Raw genomic sequence first — 23,528 nt, 5'->3', positions numbered from 1 at the left:
ATCTCTTTATGCATATCTCACTCAGGCACATGAAGTTATCAGAAATAAAGTAGGGACAATTTCCGGCCTTCCTCTGTGTGACTACATACCTTCCGAATCCCCTTTGAATCCCTAAACAAACAAACAAACAAAAAACATGGGTTCTTGAAGGTATAGTTCAAATAGTTCTTTGGTGATTTTTTAAAAATCAGATTCAAGCACCACAAATACCCAAAAAAATACGAGCACCGAGCCATGCCCCTTGTGCATCTCATGGGCTAGTTCAATTGACTTCCAATGCAATTGTGTAGCTGCTGCAGAAGGAACGATGAAAACTGCCCAAAATCGACTTCCTTTGCCTACTACCTTGCAAGGTAGGTCATAAGTCACCCTCTTCGGAGGATTGCTCGCGCCTTCAAACAAGGGACAACTAAATTGGCTTACAGGAGTTGTTTGGTGCAGGTGTTTTCTTTTCCCCTGATAGTGAAGAAACAAGGATGTTTCTTGAATACTTTGGGAGAAAAAGCAATCGCCAAAAAAAGGTTATTGCCTGACAGCACAAGGGAGTAGTGTGAGCCCAAGGCCATCGTCTCTGACAGTCCGGCAAGCCGGGTTGTGCCAGAGGGCATTGCAAAGATAAGAGTAATTAATTGATTGGTTCGATGAACCAATACCAGTAATTACACTGATAAGAACAGATACTACACTTGATCTAAGCCAAAAGGCCAGAATGGATGCTTGACAACCCAATTGTCTGTATATGTATCCTCCTTGCGTTGTCCGGTGATCGACTCGCAGTCGAAACAGAATTCCGATGGTTTGGGGGGTGATTCGCCTTCAGCGGCCTGCAAGGGGATGTCCCTGAGTGTCAACGATATTCCACATGTCACAGCACTTGGGCTCATGATGTGAGCAGGGCCAAAAAAGCAGCCAGAACTGCCAAAAAACAACAAGAACTGCCAAAAAGCAGCGAAAACTGCCAAAAGGAGAAGCCAAGGGCGGCTTTTGTCCCGCGGCATTGGAGGACTTCCCGTGGGCTCAAATGCCTCATCTGGAGGGAAAGACTACTTACTGGCTGGTGAAAAGATATGATGAACAAATTTCAAGCAAAGGTTAACCAGTTTTCTGACAGGAGCGCAGAGGTTACGCCAAACAGAATAGAAGGTCAGCTTCCTATTACCTAAGGATCAGGAAGATATCGGTGAAACTCTTCGTCAGCTAAATCAAATGATCTTAGCGACGCGACAGCTAGATCCTCTAAGCAAAGAGAGTACCTTCTAACCAAAGCGGAGCGAAGTCCGCGCGCGGCTAGAGTACTTCTTAGGGATGATATCCCAAACGAGTCTAGCCAATCACCTGGCTATAGGTTGTAGCCTTGGGCGTGTGGATGAACTAGCTCAGCACCTTCGAGGCTGGCCATCTCTCTTTATCTATTTTTCATGGTTCTGTCATTTTCATTCCTACATGACTCTTAAAGTTGTATAGACATTTAAGGTAACATTTTGAGAAGACAAGCCAAAGGAAACCAAGGCAAGATAATGGAGCGGAATGGAGCCGCTGATTGGGTATAACATTGGGTATCTAGTAATCAATTGTCCGCGAATGATTTTCTGTGAGTAGTGGGGTGGAAGGTATATGGTCTGTTTAGTGTGTACAGTCGAAATTTGAAATTTTTGATCCCCCTTCTAATTTACTTTCGGTTACTGATGTCATGCTTAGTTGGCAAGGGTAATTGGGAAGTAGATAGACTTTGTTTTTGGTGTACTAATGGACTCGCTTTGTGTGGAGCAGCATAAATTTCTGAGGTGAGCTTCTGCCATTTTTCAAGATCGGGTCGGAGAATCCTGCGATCGTACTGGATTGAACTTTAAACTTCAGCTTCTGTTCCATTGCAGCCGATTCAAAACAGGATCCGCCGAGCTGAAGTATGCTTACGGTGAGTAATCCGTTGGTCTCTGCCTCAACGTCGGTGGTTTGCTACAGGTGAGAAAATCCAGAGGTGTCGTCAGAATATTTATTCAATCTGCTAGATCGTTCGTAATACTAACTGTGAATACGCCACCACTACAGCTGAAGAGTTGTGCTTGATCCCTCAGGTCTTCCACAAAGCGAATGGCTCTGTAGTTCCAAATTTCGATGCTGGATGCGACTTCGTAAGTTTGATTCAGCGTATCAATCTGACTTTGCACGTTCCAAAGATTTCGGCGATCGGGGATGTGTCCAATTCCGCCGAATTCTCCCTGTACGGCTATCCTTGCTGGATCGTAGGGTGTCGAGGGCAGAGAATAGAAGGGTGTTCCGCACTGTGGGTATGCTGCAAGAAGGAAAAAGGGAACGACTCAGAGTTCTACTCCCTTGCTCAAATGTGATATTCACAAATGATATAGCTTACGATAGTGATGGTTATCGTGAAAGTCACCGGCGCCGGAGTCTGGAGTCAGGAATTCAAAAACACAAATTTAAACTACACGTGAGTTAAAAGCATCTGGGAGAAGAAACGCTTTGAATGACTTCTCCGGCGTACCTCTCCAACCTGAGACCGACAGAACCGTGCGGGTTGGGTCCAGCTCTTTGACCTTTGGCGTGAGTTCAATTTCAGACGATTTGAATTGTCCCCATCCTTCACTGGAAAGTAAGGAAATGATGGAAACGCGTGAGTTGCGGTTTCAGTGTCACAGATGTGTGGTATTGAGGGAGGAAGAAACCCACTTGTAAAGTACCCAAGTGATTATTGATGGGAAACTCCAATGTGTTGTGATCATCAACATCATCTGTCGGACAAACTCGGTTTGCTGCTCCGGTGTCGGCCATGGCAAATGGGGGTTCATGGAGGGCATATCCTGATTCGTTTACGGGGGGAGGGGCTTGTCAATTGAAGCTACGGCCTGAACTCTAGCACTAGCAGGCTTAACTCACTTGCCAAACCAACAAGCCCATCCGGTCGCAAGCGTAATAGTACAGATCCGGTTCAATTTTTATGTGCTTTCGAACCATGTTGAAGCCTAAACTCTTTAATGCCTTCAGATCATACTGCATAGCTTCATATGTTGGAGCAGTGTGAAGACCTGTTGGAGAAAGCAGAAATTCGACTATCAGTGAATCACCCTAAGCCTGTCCCATCTTAAGATTGCTGACCATCGGGCCAGAATCCCTGGTCCAGCGTGCCCAGCTGAAAGACGAATTCTCCGTTTAGGAAAGGGCGGACGATTCCATTGCTGTCTTTTTTCTTTTCGATCGTCCGGAAACCCAAGTAACTTCGTACCACGTCTTGTCCTAATTCTATTTGAAAGTGATACAGATTTGGCTTTGTGGGAGACCACAGCTGAGGAGAAGACACGGTGAAAGTGACGGCAGTGTTGGCAGTTGCTTGAAGCTGCTGGAGAGGGGTACCCAGAGAATCCGGATATAGAGGCGAATCCGCGGAAGAAATAGTTGGACTGTACAGAGTGATCTTTAATTCCGAATTGGAAGCCTTGTTCGAGGTGGAAACCGTTATTTTTGCTAATAAAGTGCATCGCGTGAGGAAAGCTAACCACGCAGAGCAATCTAGCTCAAAATTACGCACCGGTTCCATCCGCGTGAGCGGTAGTCTGAACATCTATAATGTGTTCCTTAGGAACCGGTTCAAGAAAGACGGTTTGCCATATCCCGCTACTAGGGGTATAAAATATGTGGTCTGGCTTCAAAACTTGCTTGCCAACTGTATTGAGGGTAATAAATAATTGTTAGCTCTTCAGCTCGGGCAAGTAGACATGCCAAGGAAACGGGGGCACGCGTGGTATCATCACGAAGAAAAGAAACTTACGGGGGATCAAGGTATCTTTGGAATCGGTCGGGTCATATACAAATACCAACAGCTCGTTTTCTTGACCCGGTCCTTTGAGCGCGTCGGTCAAGTCCAATGAGAATTTGAAATATCCTCCTCTGTGGAATCCGACCGATTTTCCGTTCACAAAAATCGTGGCTGGAGGTGGGCGATAGCAATTTTATCAACTCATCTTGCTTGAAACATTTTGTAGTAAGCGCGTCTTCTAATCACCTTCATAGTCCACCGCACCGAAATTCACCAAAACACTTTTACCCGACCAGTCCCGAGGAATAACAAAAGTTCTACGATACCAACTATACATGTGATTTTCCATGATCCCGCTTAACCCACTTTCCATCGGGAAAGGAACCAGAATTTCACTATCGAAGCCACATCCGCCGTAGGGTGGGTTTTGAATTTCTTGGCTGTCCTTGGCTGGTTTGAATTGCCAGGGCCCGTTAAGATTGATCCAATGCTGCCTTCTGAGCAAGGGGCGAGAGTATTCGGGCCATGGTGATGCGCCTACTTTTGTAGTCCAATCAGTCGTAAGCGGAGGAGTTTTGAGTTTATAAGGCGCTGGTGCCGGACAATCTGAAGCTGCAGCGACGCTCCAAGAACCGCGATAGTGTATCGTAAAGCAAGATAAGAGGATTGGGATGGAAAAGAACATCTCTGGATTCGTATTCGTAAATGATAAAAGCCTGGTCCTAAAGAAAGGCAAAATCCTGCGGAATATTGATAACGAAAGCACTCTTTTTTCTGGTTAGGATACTTTTGGATATTGCTTTGAGAAGGTGTGAAGTGTGAGGGATGATGGGCCTTGAGGAGTCCGTGGGGTGATGATTCAGGCCGCTGGAAGCGCTAATGTCCGCTTCCCACTGCTATATAGCAGAGCCTTGCCAGATCTTCAGTGAGTGAACTTGGGTAGCGAGGTGGGCAGAAAATCCGGGAATGGTGACTGATGTCTGGACATGTGTACATATACACTTCTCCACCAGACAACAGCGCTTTTAAGTATACCTGTACGGTTGCGGTGTACACTCCGCTATTAAGTTTCGCAGATTCAAATAGGCAATACCCTAGGCCGATCCGAAAGGGATCAGTGGTCGTTGTTGTGAGGGATGCCTCTGCAGCTTGCAAGCAACCGGCTCCGCAGGATATGGCCTGCGGCCTGCACTCGCTGCAAAGTGAGTCAGGAACGGTTTGGTGACTAATCTTTGTGTTCCTAAGAATTCTGCTGAGTTGAGGCCGGGTGACTTGCTTCGCTTGCTACCGACTCGCGAGGAGCACTCGAGCCAACGTGGTGTTTCGACGGGGCCTTCCGCCCATTCACCAAGGCAACGCGTGACTGGGGCTCTGTTACCGAGAGACGAGGAGCAAGGAGGTGACCGCTTTGAGGATCCCGACACGTCCCATGTGAATGGAATGTTCTCACCATTGACATCAAGAGGCTCGTTCATGCAAAATAGTCTCATGCTTGCAGGCTCAGCTGTAAGCTGCCTCGATCCCATGATATCATCGAGACTTTCACTTGGTGCAGGCCATAATTTTAACGTGAGAGCCTGAAGCAAGGCCCACGCCTTTTGCGATTGAAAGTTGAATGATTGCGTCTACATGTCTGTATCAGAAGATCGCCGCCAAATGAGGTCTGATCAAAGACTTCTTGAACCTGTGGGCTGGTGCACGAGAAATCAGACGGGAGGATAACAACCCCAACGACGCGGAGGCATCTCTAAAGGTCATACAAACTTGACTGGCAGAAATCTCTCTCGCTCCACGTCTCTGTTCAGCCTCTGTGAACCCTCCCGGTGATTGAGGTTGTATCCCTGCCGATCTACCCGTGGTCAGCTTTGGTCAAGGTCTTGGCAAACGGCCTCCAGCTGACATGTATTGAAGCCTTTGTTTTACAGCTCACGAGTCAGACTCAAAACTCTTGGACTCTTGGGGCCAGAGCTGGATTTGCCAAGAACTGCGGAACTTCTGCAGATCCGGTTACACAGTTGAACCTCATGGCAGAGAAAGATGAACGTCTGGAGAACTTTTGCTGGTTTTCGGGCATATCCAGCTCTGGAAAATCTAACCAAGAGTCATTTCGGGAACAGTTGTTTCAATATGTAGACTTAAGTCAAGCCCCGATGCGCATTGCATAGTGACTAGACAGCTATTTTGGACTACTTTGCAGTTCTGACACAGTTCGTGTTGGTGTAGCCTGTATGTCTACTTGGCAGTAAATTAATCAACCGAAAATGGATTTGAAGCTGGAGATGTGGGGGGGGGGGGAGGAAAACACCGTGGAAATTGAGCATAAGTACAAGCATACAGGGCGAGTGAAAATAATAATAATCCATAGGCAGGAAATTGAAAGTGGGGCGGTCAAGGCTTCTCAGGCGGGACAGGGCTGTAAGCAGGTGGTTGTTCCGGGTCTTGAGGCTGGTGTTGCTGTTGGTCCTGATGATGATGGGAATGTGGAGGGTGGAGGACACCCTGGGCCGGGCCATTGGTGGTCGTCGGGACATGCGCGCCGACCTCAGCGATGGTCGGCTGGCCGTGTTCGAGCTCAGGCGCCGGGTAGAAAGCGTGATTTTTCTCGCCCCCACTGCCTCCTGCTTGGCTGCTGCTCTCCGCGAACGCGGGCGAAGGTCTGTTGGGTAACTTGGGCGGCTGGGACGACGGGACGGAGGCGGGCTGGTGGTTCACCGGTAGGATCCCTGCTGTCGTCGTGCTGCTGCCTGGCCTTGTCGAGTGAGCACTAGAGGATCCAATATTCGAAGCTCCATGCGAATCGTTCGCGACGTCAGCTAGCACATGCGGATGAGTTTCACCAAACAATCTATATATCCAACAGGTGAAAGCAATATCATGTGAGAGAATGCCCTGTGCAGAGCTAGAGAGTCATGAGTTGGCTACCAACCGAGTGTCTGCACGATGCAGTGAGGATGAACCCCCGGCCACCTGAGAAGAGCTATCGAGCTGAAAATTAGCAAGATGATTATTAGGTGTTGAGAATACGGGGCCATGGTAGTCCGACAGGGTTTGAGAAGCTGCGCCCTTGATCTGAGCAGTGCGGTCCTCGCCAGTGTATTGGAGATGAGGGTCCTCTGGGAGTTCGTCGAGCAAGAGGTCGCCGAACTGGCTGATGATCATCAGCTTATCGCCCAGCTCACGCAGCGCCTCAAATTGGGTTCGATAAGAGCTCTTGATCAATCGTCGCTTGTGGGCTGGAATCATCGCTTCGGTCTCTTTCACCTTGTTGACTACTGTGGCGTGTTCGGCCGTCATGGAGCTGATTCTCTCGCTCGTGTCTGGCTTCTGTCGTGGATCTTGTAGCTGCTTATTAATTTGGGTTTGTAGCGCCTTTTCTCGATCGCGCTACAGTACAAGATAGCAAGCAGGAATCTCAGTCGTGATACATATTTTGCTGGCTCTTCAAGGAAAACCGGATTACTGACCAGTTTAAGCAACTCATTCTGAGAAACGTTGGATTCCAAAGATGAGATGGGTATGTGTGCATGATCGAAGTAAACCAGTGAACTCAGACGTACCTCCAAGTTTCGAATCTCTTTCAGATCGGTTCTAGACTTTTCCAAGGTTTTAGAACACTGTTGTTGGAGGTCTCCGACTTGGTAGTTCATGTACGCCAATCGATCGCCGACGTCCTTGAGTGCTTGGTCAGGCTGTTCGCAGGCCCAGAGATAGAGCTGTTTGGAGACCAAGTGCGAGTCTCGGGCTATAGTTTCGGAATCAACTACGAGACTCTTTTGTGCCTTGATGAGCAGTTGCAGCTTGAGAGTTTCTGGACTGGATACAAGGATGTATTACGGAAAGATGGCGTCTCAGTGCTTCTGTCAGGGGAAAGACTGGCATGTAGTGCTTACGCCTGGCGAGGGTCATAGGTTGCCTGAAACTGCCGCAAGTTGTTGATGTTGGTGATCTCGGTGATCTGGTTGAAGACGCTTCCCAGCATGGCCCGCTTGGACTGGGGCTGTTTGCTGGATGGGACTGGGCTGAGGGGCGACATGGACGGTGTGGGTCTGGGATGGATGTTGTGTTGTGTTGAGCTGGGTGGTTGAAGTTTGGGCCCTGGGGTGCTGTGTGATCGACAGTGATTGCTGTGACGGGCAGGATGACGTCATCAACTATTTTTCATCCAGCATTTTCAGCTTGGCAGCAAATTTCGAGTGAGCCCCCGCCGAAGGAAAACCCAACTATCCAAGCACCCCCCGCTGCCACTCAACTGATAAAAGACGTAGGTCGATTTCTCTCTTTCCTTCGAGAAAGTGTTCCTGATCAGCACGCTGGATTGCCGAGCATTGCGATTCACTGACTCCAACCTCTTGATGCGCCGCCTTGTTTTCCAGATGGTGCCAACTCGGTCAGATGCCCTCTCCCACAGTTTTATCCATGTGAATGAAAATGAATCAAAATGCATTCTGACTGTTGATTTTTTTGGGTGATCCTCAAATGGCAGATCAGCATCAAATTCAACGAATCAAAGCCCGCGGAAGACAAGATGAATCCGAAATATTGATTATCACTAAAGAGATGTATGTATATATATGCATGGTCATAAACCTGACAGCGTTCGATTGTCGGTTCTGAATTTCGTTATCACTCTCCTGGGATGTTCAGGTCTGAACACTGCACGGAGACGGACCCAAAGCATCATCTGGGAGATCGTTATCTTCAGAACTCGAACTCCTAAACCTTCGGGGCTTGAGGCTCATCTAAAAACTCAGGGTTCCATTCGGAGTATGCAGCCCGACCAGTGCGTTGTCCCATATCCTACATATAAGTAAAGGGGGATCGATTTTTGATTCCGGGACCCAAGACCTAATCCCCAAGTGCTCAGAATGGACAACCCTATCGAGGAGGTATGTCCGGATTCTTCAAAAGGCTACATTTCGTGCCATAACCAACAACAACAACAAAAATACAAATCGCAGGTTGAAAGTCTCTTGGTCGTTGACTTTGAATAATCCCCCATGGAATCAGCTCGCAGACGTTGTCCGTTCCGTCACCGAAGTTGAACACACTTCTGAAGTCTTTGCAAACATAGATAGGTAAATGTCAACCAAGCAGCCCCATTAGAATGCAGAAATTGAAGCAAGAAGACTGGATCCCGTCACAATGCAAAACGCAAAATGGCTTTTGTTCATCAACTTTGCATCTTCCCAGATACTTTACAGAAGACGCGCAGTTGATCTACTTCAACCTATCATCCATCTACTCTCGTAATGGCCGACAAAACCTCAAGGCGGCATACCAAGTCTCGTACGTCAAAAAAAATGACAGAGTGAGATGGAGCATGGCTGTTCAAGTAAATTATTTACACACACTGGTACTTGGTCCTTGTCTTGATTGCCAGGAGAGTGCTGGGGTTCGGGATCAAGATTGACATCCACGAAGTGATGGTGAACAAGGAACAAACAGAAGCAACGATCGGTGGGTTCTTCATGTCCAAGCAGAATGCACAAGGCCCAACACTTGAACTGTTCGGATCCCTAAATATAAATTATTGGTGATGCATCTGTCCATTTATAGATCTTACTCAATCGGTTCGGATTCGGTTGTTGCCAATCCAGTCGGCCAACGTCGTCTGTAATTTTATTGTTCGACTAGCACTCCGGAAAAGTTGTGAAGATAACAAGTATCGAATTTATCGGTCAGCACAAGCTCATGATAACACTGATCTCTCAATAGATAATCACCTTTTTATGTCTTAGAAATTCTTACGCATCCACTTCTGTCGTCTGCCACATCCTTCGGAGCAAGCGCAGACAACATGACAATTTCCCGACGGATCTGACCCAGTCCGGTTTGCCCATGCCAAACTTCATCCGAGTTATCAACGACGTGATCAAGGCGCTGGCTTGGTTGTATGTTGTGGCCTGGGGACGGATCTTCATGATGTTGGGAATCTTTTGAGCTGGGGATAACCACTCAGCCACCGTCTTCTCTTCCATCCTCTTTGCTTAAAGATCATCTCGAAACTCGGAATTACCATCATGACTCACCAATTGTAAACTACTGGGGGATTATAATAATAACTCCCGGGCCACCCTAGACAACTCAAGCGCCTATATGACGATTAAGGTGAGTTGTTGAAACCGTCAGAAAACTAAGGGCGGGTTGAATTGCTATTGACAAACCAACCCCGCCCCAGCACACGACGAGTGAAGGTGGATTGGACTGGCCTCCAGTGCGCGAGGCTGAACAGAAGAGAACCTCCTGGATAGATTCCTTAAATGACACGCCTGCATCACGAGAAGGGCGGAGTCCATACTGCTTAAATAAGTCCCTCGGAGACGTAGTGGAGCTAGCACTCAGTTAGCATCACTAATTTGAATACAGAATTCGCAAGTGAAAGGGGCTTCATCAACCCACATTCCCTTGTTCATGAAACTGAGTACAAGTGAGTTTTCAGCTGTGAGCACTAGCCATGCGGCTCCCGAGTCATCCGGTTGGGGTCGCCCGAACCGCGGTCAGTACTGTGCAAGAATAAGGCCTGCAGATGTAGTGCGTTTGGAGGCCTTCAGCGTTGAGAAAGGGTCAACCGCCCACACCGGGTTCGGCCCCACGCATACCACCATCAGCGTTTTGCTTATTCTGGTAGCTGTGTGTGCGCGTGGAGTGCAAACAAATGTTCAGCCGTAGGGGTGAGCGCTCAGATGTGACTCGTAATTTATTGTTTCATTTTTATCGTCTCGGGTCTCTCAGCTGGGGGCACCTCATATATACTTCGGTTCATTTTGCATTTCAAGGTGCGCGCCTCTGATAGGAATCCCTTCTTGTCAGAAAGCATGATAGTAGTCTTATAAATGGGGCCAGGAGTAGAATGCGAGGGCCATAGGTTGCCTGATTTTAGTGATCTCGGTGATCTGCTTGGAGATGTTTCCTAACATGGCCCGCTTGGACTGGGGTTGTTTGGACGGTGTGGGATGGATACTGTTTCCTGGTTGGGCTGGGTATAAAGGCTCGGAAACTGCACGATACAGTCCGGCGGTGGGTCAGCTCTCACGTGTCGGTCCCGGGTCTCCAATCTCGGTGTACATTGCTAAGTGAGCTGACTAACCTGCACGATACAGTCCGGCGGTGGGTCAGCTCTCACGTGTCGGTCCCGGGTCTCCAATCTCGGTGAGGAAAGGGAGAGGATCCCGGGCACGTGAGAACCGGTACTGTAGGTGCGCGTCGGTGACAGTTAAGGTTGGTACCTGTCACCGACTAGGTTAGGAACTATGTACATATGGGGAAGTACATAGAAGGTGAAACCTAGTTTTCACATAAGTGTATACCTAACTCTAACACTGGGTGGAGCTGCTGCTGATCGACAGAGTTTAGTGATTGACGGGGCAAGGCTTGGCAAAGGTGGCAGTGGATTACGTCATCAACTAGGGCAACAGTTTTTCGGCTTCACAGCAAATTTGCAATGAGCAAACCCATCGATGAACCTCTTCAAGCCAGCACATCTGACCAGGACTCCGACCTCAACCATCCTATTATTACTTCTAGCCAAGCCACGCCCAGCTTCCATCAACCCACGCCAACAACTCGCTCACCCGCTCTCCAGCTATCTAGGAACACGCCAACAGAACTACGACAAGGGCATGATGACAGATTCAAAGTTGCCCAAAACTGAAGAAGAATGGAGACTCAAATTGGACCCTGAACAATTTAGAATACTAAGGTTAGAACAAAACCATAATATGAATCCCGTCAAGTAACTTGCTCAAAGAAACAATAAAATTAACCAGTAAATTTGTCCTTCTCGTCTGTATACATAGAAAAAAAGGCACCGAGATGGCTGGTACAGGCGAATATAATAAGCACCAGCCTGACCATGGGATTTATGAGTGCGCTGGATGTGCTGCCCCACTATGTAAGTCTTCCAGCATTCCCATCTTTTCATTGAAAATCACACTCCCTAAGTGGGTTATGATCAAAGTCCTGAAAGAAAAACAAACGCACGCTTTATTATTCAGATCGATATGACCACAAGGTGATCTATCCATCAAAATCATAACCACTAGTTCGACGACCTAACATTGAGCTCCCTTTCTGTGCGGATCGATCGTAGTTTGAGAGTGGATGCGGATGGCCTGGTCAGTCCATCAGCTCGCGATTTCACATGAACGTATGCATACAAGAAGCGTAGTAACCAATCCGATCCGGCTCCACAAAAACAAACCATTCTTCACCTTCCTTTTGAGCACATAGCTTTCTTTGACGCGTTTCCAGGAGCGGTCAGTCGACACGAAGACGTAAGTAAGAGGGCGGCGAAAAGACATGAGTGATTGCAGCTCAGCGCGACTCCTAGGGCAAAGTCCATCTCGCTGATCAACGCCTCTCGTCCTTTGTAACCTCTAGAGAAGTTTCGGTAGAGTCCGAACCGAAATCACCTGCACCAATTGTGGCGGTCATCTGGGGCACGTCTTCAAGGGCGAAGGGTATGGCCACCCAACTGATGAAAGACGTGAGCTCATCTTGTTTTATTTATCTCTTTCCTTCGAGGAAGTGTTCCTTATCATCACCGGGTTGCTGATGGCGACTCACTCACTCCAACTCATTTTCACGCGCCGCCTCTTTTCCAGATTGCGTGAACTCGGTCAGATGCGCTTTTCCATAGTTTTGTTCACGTGGAAGTGTTTTTTGACTGCATAACTTTTTTCCTTTTGGTGATCATTAAACAACAGATCAGTATCAAATTCAACGAATCGAAGCCTGCGGACGACAAGATGAATCCGAAGTATTGAATATCACCGAAGGGTGGCATGTGCGCAGACATCGATTTTCTGGGTTACTTTCGAGGCCACCTCCAAACATAACTATCGATGCCATGATTGGTTCCTCCGAGCACTTATTCACAAGGAAGATGCAAACTACTGTGATTTTTTCCAATCCTGGGTTTTTTTACTTCTCAAATGTAGTCTGGCTATTAGCGAAACGTGTACATTATTCAAGTCTTTTCAACTCCCCATCGCAACTTGTGAATTCAAATTCACACTTTGGCCCTTCATGGTCATAAACTTGGCAGCTTTTGATTAACTGCTCTGGGATTCGTTATCTCTCTCCTGGGACTTGTAAAGAGGTCTGAAGCTGTACGTAGATGGACTAAGCTTGATCTTGAAGATCTCCATCTTCAGAGCTCAAGCTCCTAACCCTTCGGGGCTTGAGACTCGTCCAGATACGCAGAATTCGATTCGCAACATCTCCGCACAAGCCGACCAGTGTGTTGTCCTATGCCCTAAGGGGTATCAATCTTTGATTCCAGGAGCCCACACCAAATCCCCAAGTGTGCATAGAGCAATGGACAACCCAATCAAGGAAGTAGGTCATCCCAGATTTTTACAAAGGCTAGATTTCGTGCCATCCTCGACAAAAAACAAATCGCAGGTTGAAAATCTCTTGGTTACTGACTCTGACAAACCTCCTTTGGAATCAGCTCGCAGACGTTGTCCGTTCCGTCACCGAGGTTGAACACACTTCTGAAGTCTTTGCAAACATAGATAGGTAAATATCAACCAATCAGCCCCAGGATGCAGAGTTGAACCCAGAAGACTGAATCCCGTTGCAATGCAAAACGCAAAACGGGTTTTGTTCTTCTTTCTTGTATGTTCCAGATACTTTACAGAAGACGCACAGTTGATCTACCCCATCCTGACCCAAATCTACTCTCGCAATGGCCGACAAAACCTCAAGGCGGTATACCAAGTATCGTACGTTGATAAATGACCGAGGGAGATGGAGCACATCCTTTCGAGTAAATTATTCATACCTTGTGGTACATGGTCCTTGTCTTGATTCCCAGGAGGGCGTTTGGGTTTGGGATTAAGATTGAGATCCACGAAGTGATGGTGAACAAGGAACAAACAGAAGCAACGATCGGTAGGTTTCTTCAAGTCCAGACATGCTATGTAGTACACAAGACCCAACACTCGAATTGCTTGCCCTCAATGAATTTTTGGGAATGTGTTAATTATCTAATTATAGATCTTACTCAATCGGTTCGGATTCGGGCATTGCCAGTCCAGTCGGCCAACGTCGTCTGTAATTTTATCGTTCGACTAGGACTCCGCAAAAGTTCTGAAGATAATAAGTATCGAATCTGTCGGTCAGCACAAGCTCATTATAAGGGTGATCTCTCAATAGATAAACGCCTTTTTATGTCTTAGAAATTCTTACGCATCCACTTCTGTCGTCTGCAACATCCTTCGGAGCAAGCGCAGACAACATGACAATTTCCCGACGGATCTGACCCAGTCCGGTTTACCCATGCCAAACTTCATCCGAGTTATCAACGACGTGATCAAGGCGCTGGCTTGGTTGTATGTTGTGGCCTGGGGACGGATCTTCATGATGCTGGGAATCTTCTGAACTGGGGAGATCCCACTCAGCCACCGTCTTCTCTTCCATCCTCTTTACTTAAAGATCCTCTTGAGAATCGGAATTGTCTTCATGATATCCACCAATTGTATTTTTGTATTTGTTTTAAATAATAACTCCCGGGCTACTATGTGTAGTCTTAGACAGCTGAAACCTCATGATGATTGAGGGGAGTTGTTAAAACCGTCAGAGAAGTAATGGCGGGACCAATTGTCAGTGACAAACCAGCCCCGCTACTGCACACAGCGAGTGAACGTGCATTGGATTGGGTTCCAGTGCGCGAAGTTGAACAGAAGAAGACCCCCCTCATAGAATCCTTGAAGGACGGGACTGCATCAGGAGAAGGGCGAAGCCCAAATTGCTTACCGCAAGTTTCCCGTAGATGGAGTCGGGCAAGCACTCAATCAGTTTGATTACAAAGCTCATGAGTGGCAACCAATGAACTTCATTAACCCACATTCCCTGGTTCATGAAACTGACTACTGGGTTTCCAGTTTTGAGTACTAGCAATGCGTCTCCCTTAGTCTTCCGGTCGGCAGTCAAGGGTCGCGACCAATGCGCGACCCCCGGGCAGTAATACTGTGCAAGAATATGGCAGATGTGTTTGTACTTGGAAGCCTTCAGCGATGAGAAAGTGTCAACAGCCCACATCGGGCTCTGGCGCAAAAGAAAAAAAAAACCACTGGTACCACATCCCGCGTTTAACTGATTCTAATGGGTGTGTGCATGGATCGAAAACGAAGGTTCAGCTGTAGCGGTCAGATGTTAGTGGCTCGAATCTATCTATCGTTTCATTTGCATCGTCTCGGGCTACGATCAGCTCATGCTGTGGTTCACTGTAAACTTCGAGGTGCGCGGCTCTGGTGGAAATCCCTGCGTGTAAGGTGGATATCAGCAAAGCATGATAGTAGTCTTATAATTGGAGCCACGAATAGAATGGCGAATCCACTTGTGTTTTGTTCATTGCGAACAAGGTTGATCAGGTCTTAATGAAAATATCTCACAGGAAGGGACAAAGAGAAACATATCCAGTTTTTACAAGACATTTACGCGTAGGTGAAATACAATGTTCTTGGTTTGTTTTGTCGTAACCTGAAGCAGGAATAGAAGAAATTCCGTACTATTCACAATGTGCTAGATTTATTTTTCGCGAGATAAGGATGGATAGGAAGATTCAGACTGATGCTGAAGGGGTTAAACCCTGCTAAACTGTTAGAATGAAGTACGGAAAGATCCTCCCGTCTGGGACGAGGCGGAGGTTCGGCTCGCGAAGCTGGCAGTCTGCGAAAGTCCTACCTGGCGGAAGGCCGGACCGAGTTGGGCAGGCAGGAGCGACTGAGTTGCAATGCCACCCTGGGCAAATCTTTGAATGTTTTGACTAATCTGACCATCCAACCGAGCAAAGGCTGGTTGGGGAATTCAGATTTTTGTTAGGATAAAAAGGAGATTTCAGATTTCTCGTAAAATCATCAATGTTTGAGACGGAATTTTCAGGTGCTTGACTCACGAGTGAAGAGGCTGCGGGCGTCTTGTCCAAAAGTTTGGCTGACGACCTGGGCAAGGGAGCAGATCTCGCGGAATGTGCGGCTAGCAGACTGGCTCAGAGTGTTCTGAGTCACGAAAGTCCCACTGTCAATAATCAAGAAGACCTTTTAACAGATGTGGGTGAGAGGATAAGGACCGACCACTGTTCCAGGTGCATAACAAGTGCCGCACTGATGGGCAACTTGGAAGGTCTGACTAGCCGCGCTGGAGAGTGATGCTATTCTACTTCGAACCTCGGCTTGGGAGATAGATCCTCCGTTGATGCTCTGGCGGAGCTGGCTTATTTGGCTGCTAAGACTCTCATACCGCGAGCTCACGGTTTGAGAACTCACTTGACTAGTCGAGGAGGAGGATTGGGTTGAAGAAGAGGATCGGGTCGAAGTGAAGGATTGGCTCGCGAAGTTGGCGGTCTGCGAGAGTCCCACCTGGCGGAAGGCCGAGCCGAGTTGGGCAGGTAGGAGGGATTGAGTTGCAACGCCACCCTGGGCAAATCTTTGGATATTTTGACTAATCTGTCCATCCAACCGGGCAAAGGCTGGTGGATTCAGATTGAGGAGAGGCGGCTTCAGATCTCTCGTAAAATCATCAATGTTTGAGACGGAATTTTCAGGTGCTTGACTCACGAGTGAAGAGGCTGCGGGCGTCTTGTCCAAAAGTTTGGCTGACGACCTGGGCAAGGGAGCAGATCTCGCGGAATGTGCGGCTAGCAGACTGGCTCAGAGTGTTCTGAGTCACGAAAGTCCCACTGTCAATAATCAAGAAGACCTTTTAACAGATGTGGGTGAGAGGATAAGGACCGACCACTGTTCCAGGTGCATAACAAGTGCCGCACTGATGGGCAACTTGGAAGGTCTGACTAGCCGCGCTGGAGAGTGATGCTATTCTACTTCGAACCTCGGCTTGGGAGATAGATCCGCCGTTGATGCTCTGGCGGAGCTGGCTTATTTGGCTGCTAAGACTCTCATACCGCGAGCTCACGGTTTGAGAACTCACTTGACTAGTCGAGGAGGAGGATTGGGTTGAAGAAGAGGATCGGGTCGAAGTGGAGGATTGGCTCGCGAAGTTAGCGGTCTGCGAGAGTCCTACCTGGCGGAAGGTCGAGCCGAGTTGGGCAGGCAGGAGCGATTGAGTTGCCACGCCACCCTGGGCAAATCTTTGGATGTTTTGACTCATCTGTCCATCCAACCGAGCAAAGGCTGGTTGGGGAATTCAGGTTTTGTTAGGATACGGAGGCGGCTACAGGTTTGCAAGATATCATGTGTTTAACTTACAACTGAAGATGCTGGGGGCATCTGCTCCAAAGGTCTGGCTGACAACCTGGGCAAGAGAGCTTATCTCACGAAATGTGCGGCTAGCAGACTGGCTCAGGGTGTTCTGAGTCACGAATGGTGGACTGTCAGTGTTCGAGAAGACCTTTCAAGAGATGTGGGCGCGATGAGAAGCACCAACCACTGTTCCAGGTGCATAACAAGTGCCACACTGATGGGCAACTTGGAAGGTCTGACTAGCCGCACTGCAGAGGGATGCTATTCTACTTCGAACCTCGGCTTGGGAGATAGATCCGCCGTTGATGCTCTGGCGGAGCTGGCTTGCCTGGGTGCTGAGACTCTCATACCGCGAGTTGACGGTTGAGAAAGACACTTCACGACCAACCAATTTCCCACTGCGACGATCAAAGAGGAATGTTTAGCTTGTGGTACCGAACGTATGCGCCAAAGCTTAAACGCACTTGATTGGGTGGACTGTCGCAACCAGGGAGACGGCTACGAAATGTAAGTGGGTGTCAGTGGAACAAGCACCACTCAGAAGTTTTGGAAGTGCTCAGCAAACAAGCCCTCTAAGGCGATGAACTTACCAAGGAACAAAACGGAGAGGATGCTGGACGCGACCATTGTGATTGGCACAAAAACTTGAACTGACGGTTAGCTTACGGGTGGCAATGTTGGAACAGGTTGTTCTACTGCAGATGGGTACTGGTGGGATCGTCTGCTGTTAGGAAGTCGGAGGTGATCGAGAGATGGCTATAGAAATGGCTGAGGAAACAACTGCTTTTATAGCTGAAAGGGTACGCCTGGAGCACCCTGCCCTTTGTCTTACGGTGCGGTGCTAGTTTTGAAGGCATCTGACAGGAAATTAAAGTTGTCCGATGACTTATTTCCATTATCAATACGCCAAGCAATTTGCAAGTTCCACTGTCTCATTTCCGCCAACAGTTAGTATTTTTACTTCAAAATTGCGAATTGAAAAGACGAGAGCAATAAGGACCACACACATCTTGTCAGTCAGCTTTCGCAGTGCGGACTGGATGAGCGTACATAATTATACCACAATCATTTGAAGTTCAAAATGTAACATTTAGGTAAACGAGTGTTTCCTCCCGAAAACGGGCCGGACCTGGAAGATTGATTGGGGGTCTGAAAAATGTTTGATATGGATCCAAGTTGGAAGTACTTCACAAAAGTCTTCATACACTCCGGGGGCGCAGTGGTCTTGCGTCACCAGGGGTGCAGTTGGGTGTCCCCGGGAGGGTGCCCAAGAAAATTGTCCCAACCGCGCGCAGAGTCGCCAATTTTGAATCACGACCGGGCAATAAATATCACAATGGGTAGACTGAAAGATGCCCTGTCATGATGGCTGGCCGGTCTCTGGGACGGGTTGGAAATACACAACGCGTCCGATGGACGCGTTCAAACTGCCCCCGGGTCCCGGGCAGTCGCGGCCTTCCCGTGCAATCTGGGACTCCCGCAGATTTTGGTTTAGCCAGAATAGATTTTTGCAGGGAAAATCTAGCTTTTTGGGCTCTGGATCACATCTGGGAGGCCAAGATCTTGGCGGAAAGTCACCTACTCCTTGGGCTTGTTTGTCATCTTATGTTACTCAGCTGGAACCGCGTCGCTCATGGCTCAAAGCCTGTCGGGAACACTGGCGCAAGCCAACAAACTATGTTCTGCGCTGAAAACCAGGAGCTGGATCCCGTCCAACCCCCTATATCCTAGATTCTAGGACCATAACTGCAGAGACATTCCTGAGTCACTTGGTCCTCATATGCAACCCCGCTCTGCTATCGGTTGTTTCCTCGCCGTGCTAGCATCACAGGAATCGTCTTGAATCATCCCCCTGATTGTTGATTGACGCAGGAGGCAACTCGAGACTTCATCAACGAGTGAAAACAATGGAAAACCCACTCGAAGAGGTAAACGTTTTACACATTCGGTCTCTTTGATCAAAATGTTTTTTGGGGTAGAGATAGAAGTTTTTCTGATTTGAATTATCCACGAACCCAGCTTGCCTGCGTTGTTCTTTCGCTCACGGAACCCCCAACCAACGAAATTTATCGAAACATCGACAAGTAAGCTAGCAGCTACAAAATCCACCGATAGCATGAGGCTATAATCTCATCTTATATTCGAGCTACCAACCCGCCTGAACGTTTTACGTTTTAGGTACTACACTGAAGATGTAGCGATCTTTTACCCGATTTTTAATCAGATATATAATCGCAACGGTCGCGAGAATCTCAAAGCGGCATACCAATGGAGGTGAGCAGTGACTGAATTATGTCCGGCTCCCCATCCTACCAAACCGCTGTCGCCAGTGTCGGCCAGCTTTACTCAAAACTGCTTCACTAGACAAACCTTTACCTTCAATAGCCAAATAATATTCAATGCAGTCATGGTCAACAAGGATCAAACTCAAGCAACACTTGGTAGGAATGTTATCTGAACACTTTTTCAACTGGATTGAAGATTGACGTTAGATTTCTTTTCTCTCTATACCTCCAGATATCACTCAGACATTAAGGTTCCGATTGTTGCCCGTGAAAGCATTTGATCCGCGTCTTAATTACATCATTCGATTGGGCTTGAGAAGATGTCCATGTGATGGGAAATACCGGATCTATCGGTAAGTTTATGCTGGGGTTTCTCTCCCCTTCGTCCCCAGGTTGACCAGTTTTTCAGACAAAGCTGACTGAAAAATCCTTCACGTTACGTGGTGTTCCTCTCCCCAAGTCAACAAGACAATTTCCCAAGTGATCTGACTATGTCAGGTTTACCTTTACCACAGTTTGTCAGAATCATAAGCGATGTCACCAAAGCTTTTGCCTGGTTGTTCGTTGTATTTTTTGGTCACATCTTCATGATGTTCGGAGTTTTTTAGCAATTTTGAATCGCGGATTCCACAAGGCCGAAATCTAGTCGAGAATGGAAGTACTTGTTGTAGAGGAATTCGCGCAACTCAAGAGCTTGGCGACTCTGGGTGTAAGCTCATAAGCATTAATTTATGAGCTTATACCCTAAATCAAATGAAAGACTTCTCCATCTTGACGCATGGGTGGTCGTTATCTGATTAATGCTAGAATTTGAATAATCAAGAAAAAAACATGCTATTGTCTGTATCAAAGCGGCTGATGAAAGAAATAAACGAAGGATTGCTAAAACAGATGGCAATAGCCCTATGTTGGAAGGAGACCAGAGAGACCCAAGCGCATAGAGGCCCTAAACTCAAACGATCAAGAAATGAGAGATACTAAACTTTTACAAATACAACACTTATATATGTGGCGAAATAGCGATCGAAACTTATTAAAAAGGTGTGAAAGTGTTAAAGACGTTGAATACATGTCTTGTCTGACGAAAGATAGTATCCTTCTTCGCATTCAACTGTGAATTGGGAGGGAAAGGTTGCGGTTAGCTCAGCATGTGTTTTCTGCAACAAGCACTGACTTGACATGGATATACGGCGGGCCCTACTCACAGGCAATACATTGACCTAGCGAGCATCCCGGGTTTTTAATACCGACTATGGTGTTGCAGTCTACCCCCTCTCCAGTAGTGGAACAACCACCACAATGCCTGTAAATTTCGACAAAAATCACTGTAAGTGGCCAGTGACTGATTTAGCACGACTTATCGAAGAAACCTACTCTAGCTCATTTGGGGTAATACATTCATAGCCTCGAGAGGTGGAGAACGGACTGAAAGGGCAGGCTAATATTATGACATCAGCCGGGTGAGAGTTTAATCACATCTAAGAATAGCATAGCATACCATCGTATCCACTGGGGCAGTGCCCAACAGGACTAATCTCACGTTTGGGCAACCTCGACATAGCACTGGGCGTGCTGCTGGCTGGCTGACAACGATTGGCTGTGATATTGGAATGTTATAAAGTCAAAGGCAAGAAAAAAAAATCCATCAGAAATACTAACCCGGAGGAAGACATGCACAATAATCGCGGAATAAAGATCTTACCGCAGAGTTGACAATAGCGCGCAGAGCTAGGTCCAAGTAAAGAAAGCTGGGCGATGAGCCTCGCTAGAACATTGGATTTGGTGGTCAACTGTTTCGGAGCAAGTGTGCAGGTATGGGAAAATCGATCGAAGGCATAACTGCTACAGACTATTTGATTGCGTTCTCAGTTTGTTGTTAGTGATGGAGAGAGGAGAGTCAATAGTTGGAGGAAGAGCTGACCATCAGAGGTACAAGCTTGCTCGCAAGCCCAGGCGGTAGTTGACACTCGCGCTACATCTGCCAGCTGAGCCTGTGGACGATGAAGGTAAAATTTAAGGGACCTCTGAGTAAGTTTGTGGAGGCTTTCTTAAGCAGGAGGGGATTGGAGCGAGGTGATTCAAGACCCACGGCTAGAGAAGCTTGGACAACGGCTAGTTCGTCCACTGAAATTCCTCTCGACGTGATACTGGTTGCCAAAGCAGCAGTTGCAAAAACATTGACACTCGCAATTCCAAGAACTTTGACTGAGAGATCCAGACAGATATCGACCCTTAAGTTGGCGGAAATCGGCAGAATTTCGCCAAGGATAGGTAGGAGGGGTAAGGAGCGGGCGACACGCGTGCTGTTACCGCTTCTTTTGACGAGGGTAGTTCGTGTCGTCCTCTTAAGGGGGGAAGACGAAGGCATTGTTGGAGTAGCCACGGCTTTAATTGAAGAAGGTGAAGCGGCACCGAAGCTGGCCGTGAGAAGCAATACGAGTAGGGAGAGGCGGGCGAACATTAGATTAAGTGTTGGTATACGCCTGATGATTGATAGGGTATCTTGGGATATTTTTGTGTCGGTGTGGAAGATTGATTAAGGAAACTGAAAGTTGATTGTAAGGAAGGACTGGGTAAAGAAGGATGAGGCTATGCGATACTTCTTGCAAAATAGGCTCGTTCTTATACGCTGGATTAAGGTGCTGTGAGCGCCCAGCTAGAAGACATCAGGACAGCTAAGACATCAGGACAGCGAGCTGCCCTGCTCATGATGAAGGATCATACGAAATCAGGGATCGAATAGAAGCTATTCGCATACAAAGAATATGCGCCGAGTCTCAGGTCAGCGTGACCAGAGTAAAAAGGTTGGGTCATGAACTGGCTCGCTTGTACCACACCCCGGCGCGAAGAATTCGTGTTTTGCACGTCAGCCCCGCGACGGGGTGAATATTGGGTTGGCGCGGGTCAGGCGTGATGAGAGGGGCAAGCCATGGTCCACCTGACCATGGCATAGCTTCGGTTGACGGCCAGCAGGTCAAGCCAACAGCGCCCACAGGGTGATCAGCAGAGTTGGCTCGACCTAGGTTGCAACGTGTAGACTCCAGCCGACCGAGAGGCACTCCTCCCGCTCAACAAGATCACTTTAGTCGTAAATTTTCACTAGGTGCTTTCTGAAGTTTTTAATGATTATAAAATGAGTACCGGATTTTCTGGGTACATGCCTTGTTGATCGCTTCCGCCACATCTTTTGACTCTATCAGCCCGTTGGATGCTATTCTTCCAGTCCGCTCACTCCAAATGAAGTGTGCGTCCACCTGCAAGTCTACGTCCACCACAAATGCAGAGTCGTCTTCGAGCCGATCAAGTGCCCGCTGAGCTGCTTCCCCGTTTGGTTGTCCGTCCAAGGCGGCATATAATTCTTGCGGGTTGAAAGTGTGCAGCTCAAAATGTTGTTCGCGTTCATTTAGGATTGGGGCTGTTATCGAATAATAAACGAAGAACTTGCGATTCCGAATCCCATCTTCGACTTCAACCCGAGATTCGACCATCATGAATGGATATTTCTCAATCAGACCGACGTTATCCCTGACGCTGCGGTGATTGACCGGATTGATGCTACTAGAGCCCCCCGTGAGCCATGAGCCACTAGCAATGTTACAAACCAGAGCAACAACCAAAAGTCGAAAAAACATGATCTGTCGCGTCGTTCGGTCGGAATTTCTGGCGGTTATAGAGGCGTGTACATGTTAACTATTGTCCCAGCTACTTGGACGAATCTGATATTGAACTTACTGGCCCGATGCAAAATGTGTGTCTCAGTTGCTCTTGGCACTGGTAGGAAGACAAACTGTAGAACAGAAAGCCACAATACGTTAGTCGAGGCGAAACAATTACATCTGACCGTTGAACCTTACCCAAAAGGTCAATTCCTCAGGTCCAGATTGCAGTGTTGCAAAGGCAGGTGATGAAGACGTAGAAATATAACGGGTGTGGATTAATCACTGGGATTCTACTGGAGCTTGTCTGTTCCCCCTGGTTATCCATCTGCGCTGTTGGCCAGACAGGTTAAAATATGGATTCGGAAACGTTCCCTGTGCCTCAGGCTCCTGGAAACGTTTCACGGTAAAGATGCGGTTCTGGAGAAGTTTTGAGGTTACAGGCGGTTACGGAGAAGTTTCACAGTTAACATGCGGTTTCAGAAACGTTTCAGCCGCCATGAACCATTGAGACGCTTCCCACGAAACTTTTTGATTCCCAACACTGGCAACACGTTTCTCGCGCCAGAACGCCGTAATATTGAGATGCGCAAACATTTCTCTGAAACGT

At 47.7% G+C, this 23,528-nt stretch overlaps 9 protein-coding genes across 9 annotated transcripts; 5 read left to right on the top strand and 4 right to left on the bottom strand.

Annotated features, from left to right (window-relative positions):
* Positions 1-1,669: 1,669 nt before the first annotated feature.
* On the bottom strand, positions 1,670-4,457 carry PtA15_14A78 (uncharacterized protein; the record flags this gene model as incomplete). Its single annotated transcript, XM_053163249.1, has 11 exons — positions 1,670-1,834; positions 1,915-1,956; positions 2,028-2,293; positions 2,372-2,410; positions 2,504-2,604; positions 2,689-2,819; positions 2,896-3,044; positions 3,115-3,480; positions 3,545-3,679; positions 3,785-3,943; positions 4,019-4,457. The coding sequence occupies 11 exons, from the start codon at positions 4,455-4,457 to the stop codon at positions 1,670-1,672; spliced, it is 1,992 nt and encodes a 663-aa protein (XP_053026752.1).
* A 1,703-nt stretch (positions 4,458-6,160) lies between these two features.
* On the bottom strand, positions 6,161-7,805 carry PtA15_14A77 (uncharacterized protein; the record flags this gene model as incomplete). Its single annotated transcript, XM_053163248.1, has 5 exons — positions 6,161-6,617; positions 6,699-7,156; positions 7,237-7,254; positions 7,330-7,585; positions 7,663-7,805. 5 exons carry the CDS (start codon positions 7,803-7,805, stop codon positions 6,161-6,163), a joined length of 1,332 nt encoding a protein of 443 aa, XP_053026751.1.
* An 832-nt stretch (positions 7,806-8,637) lies between these two features.
* Positions 8,638-9,712, top strand: PtA15_14A76 (uncharacterized protein; the record flags this gene model as incomplete). The annotated part of the gene is made up of 6 exons (XM_053163247.1): positions 8,638-8,658; positions 8,780-8,847; positions 8,963-9,058; positions 9,153-9,229; positions 9,329-9,449; positions 9,565-9,712. 6 exons carry the CDS (start codon positions 8,638-8,640, stop codon positions 9,710-9,712), a joined length of 531 nt encoding a protein of 176 aa, XP_053026750.1.
* Positions 9,713-11,229: 1,517 nt separating this feature from the next.
* Positions 11,230-12,537, top strand: PtA15_14A75 (uncharacterized protein; the record flags this gene model as incomplete). The annotated part of the gene is made up of 8 exons (XM_053163246.1): positions 11,230-11,471; positions 11,569-11,663; positions 11,767-11,783; positions 11,862-11,886; positions 12,002-12,045; positions 12,152-12,257; positions 12,376-12,389; positions 12,478-12,537. 8 exons carry the CDS (start codon positions 11,230-11,232, stop codon positions 12,535-12,537), a joined length of 603 nt encoding a protein of 200 aa, XP_053026749.1.
* Positions 12,538-13,090: 553 nt separating this feature from the next.
* On the top strand, positions 13,091-14,158 carry PtA15_14A74 (uncharacterized protein; the record flags this gene model as incomplete). The annotated part of the gene is made up of 6 exons (XM_053163245.1): positions 13,091-13,111; positions 13,227-13,294; positions 13,405-13,500; positions 13,593-13,669; positions 13,775-13,895; positions 14,011-14,158. The coding sequence occupies 6 exons, from the start codon at positions 13,091-13,093 to the stop codon at positions 14,156-14,158; spliced, it is 531 nt and encodes a 176-aa protein (XP_053026748.1).
* Positions 14,159-15,379: 1,221 nt separating this feature from the next.
* PtA15_14A73 (uncharacterized protein) lies at positions 15,380-17,604 on the bottom strand (the record flags this gene model as incomplete). Its single annotated transcript, XM_053163244.1, has 9 exons — positions 15,380-15,573; positions 15,675-15,777; positions 15,853-16,247; positions 16,336-16,438; positions 16,514-16,908; positions 16,984-17,086; positions 17,162-17,375; positions 17,442-17,475; positions 17,568-17,604. 9 exons carry the CDS (start codon positions 17,602-17,604, stop codon positions 15,380-15,382), a joined length of 1,578 nt encoding a protein of 525 aa, XP_053026747.1.
* A 1,280-nt stretch (positions 17,605-18,884) lies between these two features.
* PtA15_14A72 (uncharacterized protein) lies at positions 18,885-19,870 on the top strand (the record flags this gene model as incomplete). The annotated part of the gene is made up of 6 exons (XM_053163243.1): positions 18,885-18,905; positions 18,997-19,061; positions 19,156-19,251; positions 19,342-19,418; positions 19,495-19,615; positions 19,723-19,870. 6 exons carry the CDS (start codon positions 18,885-18,887, stop codon positions 19,868-19,870), a joined length of 528 nt encoding a protein of 175 aa, XP_053026746.1.
* Positions 19,871-20,314: 444 nt separating this feature from the next.
* PtA15_14A71 (uncharacterized protein) lies at positions 20,315-21,723 on the bottom strand (the record flags this gene model as incomplete). Its single annotated transcript, XM_053163242.1, has 7 exons — positions 20,315-20,373; positions 20,468-20,565; positions 20,637-20,700; positions 20,761-20,859; positions 20,965-21,111; positions 21,184-21,253; positions 21,352-21,723. 7 exons carry the CDS (start codon positions 21,721-21,723, stop codon positions 20,315-20,317), a joined length of 909 nt encoding a protein of 302 aa, XP_053026745.1.
* A 452-nt stretch (positions 21,724-22,175) lies between these two features.
* Positions 22,176-22,618, top strand: PtA15_14A70 (uncharacterized protein; the record flags this gene model as incomplete). Its single annotated transcript, XM_053163241.1, has 3 exons — positions 22,176-22,235; positions 22,300-22,350; positions 22,463-22,618. The coding sequence occupies 3 exons, from the start codon at positions 22,176-22,178 to the stop codon at positions 22,616-22,618; spliced, it is 267 nt and encodes an 88-aa protein (XP_053026744.1).
* Between the last annotated feature and the right edge of the window lie 910 nt (positions 22,619-23,528).

This window comes from Puccinia triticina, chromosome 14A (genome assembly GCF_026914185.1).
Source record: "Puccinia triticina chromosome 14A, complete sequence".
NCBI lineage: Eukaryota > Fungi > Basidiomycota > Pucciniomycetes > Pucciniales > Pucciniaceae > Puccinia > Puccinia triticina.
This window is presented reverse-complemented; position numbering and strand designations above follow the sequence as displayed.